The sequence below is a fragment of the Gadus macrocephalus genome, chromosome 12 (assembly GCF_031168955.1).
Source record: "Gadus macrocephalus chromosome 12, ASM3116895v1".
NCBI lineage: Eukaryota > Metazoa > Chordata > Actinopteri > Gadiformes > Gadidae > Gadus > Gadus macrocephalus.
The window spans coordinates 27,010,160-27,016,205 of NC_082393.1; the positions used below are offsets into that span (position 1 = coordinate 27,010,160).

General features: G+C 47.0%; 2 protein-coding genes across 2 annotated transcripts in view; one reads left to right on the forward strand and one right to left on the reverse strand.

The window, feature by feature from the left end:
• The window catches only part of LOC132468597 (hemicentin-1-like), a 23,560-nt gene extending 20,669 nt beyond the window's left edge, over positions 1 to 2,891 (forward strand). The window contains exons 35-36 of the mRNA XM_060066319.1: positions 260 to 386; positions 1,057 to 2,891. Coding sequence (XP_059922302.1) covers positions 260 to 386; positions 1,057 to 1,423 — 494 coding nt within the window. The 3' untranslated portion in view covers positions 1,424 to 2,891. The remainder of the gene's footprint in view (positions 1 to 259; positions 387 to 1,056) is intronic.
• On the reverse strand, positions 2,529 to 5,146 carry arpc5b (actin related protein 2/3 complex, subunit 5B). The gene is made up of 5 exons (XM_060067664.1): positions 4,874 to 5,146; positions 4,213 to 4,284; positions 3,867 to 4,043; positions 3,168 to 3,640; positions 2,529 to 2,962 (listed from the first exon to the last, which is right to left on the reverse strand). The coding sequence occupies exons 1-4, from the start codon at positions 5,012 to 5,014 to the stop codon at positions 3,578 to 3,580; spliced, it is 453 nt and encodes a 150-aa protein (XP_059923647.1). The 5' UTR covers positions 5,015 to 5,146; the 3' UTR covers positions 2,529 to 2,962; positions 3,168 to 3,577.
• Between the last annotated feature and the right edge of the window lie 900 nt (positions 5,147 to 6,046).

The following is a 6,046-nucleotide window of genomic DNA, read 5'->3' on the forward strand; positions in this document are numbered from 1 at the left end:
ATGCATCACATTAAACAATGGAGTCCATAGTCAAACATGGATGTCTCCCGGAGGATATGATTGAGTCTAGTTGTAACTCTGTCTCCGACCACACAGAACCCTTCCCAAAGCACCGTGCTCAATACTCCCTCCATAGAGATCAGGGGCGTGGTACTGAATAAGATGGTGCTCAACATCCCCAAAATGATCTTATAAGACTGGTAGTAATATTGTCTGATAAGATCACTGTTATTGAGTAAATGTGTGTTTTGTGTCACAGATATTGATGAATGCCTGGAGCAGAACATCCAGTGTGGCGCCAACAGGATGTGCTTCAACATGAGAGGAAGTTACCAGTGCATCGACACGCCCTGTCCCCCCAACTACCAGAGAGATCCAGACACAGGGTAACCATAGAGCTGCTTCACTGAACCCCCCACAGTGAACCATTGGCCCACTACACACCCACAGACCCATAAGGTACAGAGAGCGCTGCTTTACTGGCCCACCTACACACACACACACACGCAGTGAGGCACACAATGTGACACACCATGTCATTATAAAGCTACCAAACAATATATACGTCTCCCTCATAGGGAATCATTTGCTTCTCTTTTTCGTAATCCCGCACCACCACCACTACACATGATACACTCTTCACTATGGACCTGTGACTGCGGCATCACGCGTTGTTCACGGTGCTGTGAGAATATAGAAGAGTCAGTACGGGTTTAAAGTGACGTGAGCGTCCTTCAGCTGTTGGGGAGATGCCTTTCGAGGCCACTGCGCCTGTCTCTGTATGTTCCCGCCCCCAGCTCGTTTCTGGCCAATCAGGCCCTCTCTTCCCTGACTGGTGGGGGGGTCCATGTGGATTGGGTGGTTTTTCATATTCCTCATGCTTTCACCCATTTCCATGTTCTCTCTAAACTCTCAGACCCTAACCCTAACCCTAACCCTTCAGGGTAGGTAACACCCGATGCTTATCTTTTCCACGTATACCATTTGCAACCAGTTCTTTTTGATCGAAGACGCGCCCTTTAATGCGCTGGCTTCCCCCTGTGCCTGGACCCGTAGCTTCTGCCTGAAGAGCTGCCCCCCCAACGACCTGGAGTGTGCGCTGAGCCCCTACGCGCTGGAGTACAAGCTGCTGGCGCTGCCACGGGGCATCGGCGCCGCCCAGGACCTGATCCGGCTGGTCGCCTACACCCAGGAGGGCGTGATGCACCCGCGCACCACCTTCCTGGAGGTGGAGCCGGCCCCCACCTCGCCCTTCGCCCTGCGGGACGAGCACCTGAAGGGGGTGCTGTTCACCACGCGCGCCCTGCAGGAGCCGCGCACCTACCGCATGAGGGTCCGCGCGCTCTCCTACAGCCAGGAGGGGGCGCTGGAGTACCAGACCACCTTCATCGTGTACATCGCCGTCTCCACCTACCCGTACTGAGAGGGGGCTAGGGCCCTAACCCTAACCCCAGTAGTCTGACGGGGGGCTAAGGGCCCTAACCCTAACCCCAGTAGTCTGACCGGGGGCTAGGGCCCTAACCCTAACCCTAACCCCAGTAGTCTGACGGGGGCTAAGGGCCCTAACCCTAACCCCAGTAGTCTGACGGGGGCTAGGGCCCTAACCCTAACCCTAACCCCAGTAGTCTGACGGGGGCTAAGGGCCCTAACCCTAACCCCAGTAGTCTGACCGGGGGCTAGGGACTCCTTCACCGGCCACCGGAGCGTCTCACGGCCCACCGGTCTGTTGGGGGAAAGACTTCAACAGAAACCAGCAGGAACCTTCTCCCTCAGGACTCTCGGATGTGTTATAATAATAATAATAATACTTCATTATATTTAAATAGCGCTTCTCAATGACCCAAAGACGCTTACAGTGAAGTAGGGGACCTAACTCACCACCACCAGCGTGCAGCACCCACTTGGGTGATGCACGGCAGCCAATCTGCGCCAGTTATCTTATCTAATTTGTCTCCATGCTGTCCTCTCATTGGCTGCCCTAAGGCTGCTCTCATTCTATTGGTGCACAGCCGACCCTGGACTGTAGGCCCCTCCCTGCCTCACAGCGATGTGAATACCTATTTTACATCTTATTATTAACTTATTTGGATTGTGCTTGAACAGGGCAATACAACACCAAACCAGGCAGCCCTGGATAGGTAGTAATCAAAGCATAATAATTACTTAATTAGTGTTCAGTGGTTCCAGAAGCTATGTGTCCCATGTCCTCAGGTAATCCAGGTCAGCACGGGTCCAATAAGAGAAAGAAACACCGTAAGAGCAGGATCAATCATGTGCCTTGATATTCCATCAGCAGCGAATTATCGAGATGTATTGTATTTTTATTATTTGTATATAGTGTGTGCTCATAATGTATTGCTATAATGTACTGTATCCAATTTTTTTATAAAAGAAAAACACTCCAATTGAAAATTGTGCCTGTATTGCTTTTATATCAAAACAGTTGCACAATTTAACAACAGTTTTGCATTCTAAATGCTATAAATCTTAAATGCCAATAATAGTTTGTTCAACATACACACATCTCATGAGCTTTAATACTTTTTATTGTTTTGTCAGAAAAGCATAAACATAAAAAAGAAATAAGGCAGTTGGTCCATCATGCTTTTTGTCACTTGCTAGATGTGCACAGATTGAAAATATCCGATAACAAAAGTAAACTGACATTTTTCATTATTTTCCTTCACAATAATGTGCAACACTAGCCATTACTGCAGTGAAAAGGTATTTCATTATTTCAACATCTGGATGTATCGCCTGATTAAAGTATTAACCAATGTGGTAGAAAACCATTACCGATTATAGAATATACTTTTGAAAGTGATTTACACATGACTGAAACATTGTGGCCTTGTCAAAGTTACTCTCCTTTGGAACTGAATTGGCAGTGAGCTGGGACCAAAAGGAACCGTGAAACTAAACTCCTAGTAGCGTGATGGTAGTTTATCTCATCACAAACAGTCTATATTATCAATAGCAAAGCAGAAGAACCCATGTCAGAAGTAGCGCCATGCGACCGGAAGTCTCCAGGAGAAACAAGAGGAGCCTATTGAGGTGATAACAGGAGGCTTCCACCACAGATGGGATCTTAAGAGCGTTTAAAGACAAGGAGGAACGAACCTTTTCTTATGTTGTAGACAGAATACACCACTCACATGAAAACAAACCGTATTCACATGTTAGATTGGATTGTACTCAATTAAAATGTGCAGCAATTAACCAAATAATTACCATCTACAGTTGTGAACTGAATACACACACAGCAATCAAGGCGTATGGGTGTGTTTATGTGTGTGTTGGGATGCAGACTAGACAGTATAATCCCATTTTCTCTTTCCTTTATAAATATATATCCAGATGGCTGAAGAATAGATCATAAACTGTGGCGGGGTTCATGCGATAGCGTATTGCCAAGAGATACAAGAGCAAAACAAAAGACCCTCACATGACCGGTTAAGTTTTGGGGGCATTTTCCTTTTACATTTTACTTTTGAATGTTATACCCCCCCCCCTGTGATAAATCCACCAGAACCTTGCCGCCTGCATGTTTCACTGGCATCTTCCTCTTGGTCCTCAGTTACACAGTCTTCCTCGCGGTCAGCACCCTGACGATGCAGCCCACGCCCCCAGCCGAGAGCGCCTGAGACACGGGGAGAGAGAATCCCTGTTAGGCGCGCTGCTACTGGAGGACATGCATGGCTATGACTTGGTTATTAAGTCTGCTCCGATTCGTCACTCCAAAACCCTGTCACACATGTTTCCCACGTCAGCCTTTGCATTGTTAACGTTTTCTTATTGTTTAGCTTTGGCCAAGGCATCAAAATACTGGTGCAGCAGAGATGATCATGTTTCATTAATGACGCTACCTTCTCGTGCCATTGCAGCAGGACTGCGCTGCTGTTTTCAGAAGGCCTCTCAAAGCCCTTGTAGATGTACTTCATGAGCAGGTCCACCCCGTTCTTGTCCAGTGACTGCACCCCCTTCTCGATGTCACTGCTCTTGAAGGAGCTGAGCACCTTCAGAACAAGACCTTCTGCCCGCTCCTGCTCAGAAACCAGGAGGAAGAGGAGGATGAGATAAAGGGATAAACTCTTCTCCCTTGTTACCATTGTGTTCCAGGCTGAACCTTGGTACATGTTGAATATGTTTAGTCTAATGAGGGCTGTGTTATTGCGATAGGTCCGTGGTGGTCACGTTGCTACCCACACATACCTTAACGTTCTGGTTCTTGGTGTTGATGGGGGGATTTTTCAGCACTGCCTGCAGTGCTTCCATAAGATTTCCTGTGGAAAAATCGTTAAGGAGGACAACGTTCTGCACTGAGCTGAAGACTGACATAAGTTAAAGAGTGAACTGACCTGCATGTATAATCCTCTCGAGTTGTCGCCGTTTTTTGAAGTAAAATCACTTATAATTACAATTAGTATTTTCAGTACTCGAGCAACAGGCCTGGTCTCGTAATGCTGAGGTTATGAACATTGATGATGCGAGTACATTAGGCTTTATACTTATAAGGAATTGAATTGCTGCACTTCCTCATCGGACGGTCATGGGCGTCTACGATAAAGGGATTATTCTATTGACACACTTTTCCTTACCCTTAAAATGTTGTTAATTTAAAGTTCAAATACCTATGTAAAGTCCGATTCTTCCCCACTGATCATCTAAGCATCTTTGGAATGTGTGGAGGACAGGTCTGGACGCGACGGCCTCCAGATCCCAGGTCCTGCAGAGACTGAAGCGGACGAGCCGCACAGACTTCAGATACACTCGGGTTAACCCTAACTCGGACTAAATGCTTCGCCATGACCCGGTTCATCTCTGCAGATAGGCCTATGGAAGTGGAACTGAATCATGCATAATTGAAAGGATATTGTCTGATCAGCGAATCCACCTCCGCCTCGTCAGGACCCAGCTGGTTCTCTCCTCCGTCCTCCTCGTCGACAAATTTGTTTTCGTCGTATTCATCCACATCTACTCGCCTGAAGCGGTCGGACACGGTATTCTTCGACATTTCGGACGGCCTATATGTGGTATTTTGATTACAATTGTAGAATTACACCTCGAGTTCGGCCTTCGGCAGTCTTCTCTTTGCCTGGCAGCTTCGTTTCCTGTCAATTACTTCCGCATCCACCTCGCCGCACCGCGTTCAGCATGCGTAATGACAAGAGCCGCCGCGCCGTGCGTCAAACCCACTCTGCAGGCTCCTGCCTCAGCCAGCAGAGGGCGACGCAACCTAAGAGATGTACCGGAGGGAAGCAAACACACACACACACACACACACACACACACACACACACACACACACACACACACACACACACACACACACACGCACACGCGCACACACACAGATACTGCCCTTTCACGCACAGAGATTGGAATGTAGATAGATGGCAAGAGACAAAACGTGGCCTTCAACGATGATCTGTGGTGGCTACCATTTTACTGCTGCTTGTGCATGCGTGTGTTTGCGTGCGGGTGTGGTGGAATAATTTACTTTAAGAGCCAGTAAACCTATGTTTCACCTATAGTGTGTGCGGATCCGAGTGTGTGTGTGTGTGTGTGTGTGTGTGTGTGTGTGTGTGTGTGTGTGTGTGTGTGTGTGTGTGTGTGTGTGTGTGTGTGCGTGTGCGCGTGTGTGCGTGTGTGTTTCTATTCTATTATATTCTATTCTATACAGTGTTACCCTTTAGGTTTCATTTGATAAAAACGACAGTGTTAGCCCTTATGTTTTTTTCCCATGATGACTGATGAAAAACAACAGTGTTACCCCTTATATTTTATTTGGCAAGGACAACAGTGTTACCCCTTATGTTTTTTTTCATGACTACCTATAAAAAACAACAGTGATACCCCTTGTGTTTTTTTTCATGACAACCAATAAAAATACAACAGTGTTACCCCTTATGATTTTTTTCATTTAGACCTATAAAAAACAACAGTGTCACCCCTCATGTTTCATTTGATAAAAACGACAGTGTTACCCCCTATGTTTTATTCGATACATTTCGACAGTGTTACCCCTTATGGGTTTTTCATGACG

What these genes read in the sequence shown, in the direction of transcription:
- arpc5b (XM_060067664.1), bottom strand. Translation starts at nt 5,014, where the DNA reads ATGTCGAAGAATACCGTGTCCGACCGCTTCAGGCGAGTAGATGTGGAT. An exon ending in CCAAGAACCAGAACGTTAAG is followed by an intron (nt 4,044 to 4,212) that starts GTATGTGTGGGT and finishes GTTTCTGAGCAG; the next exon opens with GAGCGGGCAGAAGGTCTTGT. An exon ending in TGCTGCAATGGCACGAGAAG is followed by an intron (nt 3,641 to 3,866) that starts GTAGCGTCATTA and finishes CCCGTGTCTCAG; the next exon opens with GCGCTCTCGGCTGGGGGCGT.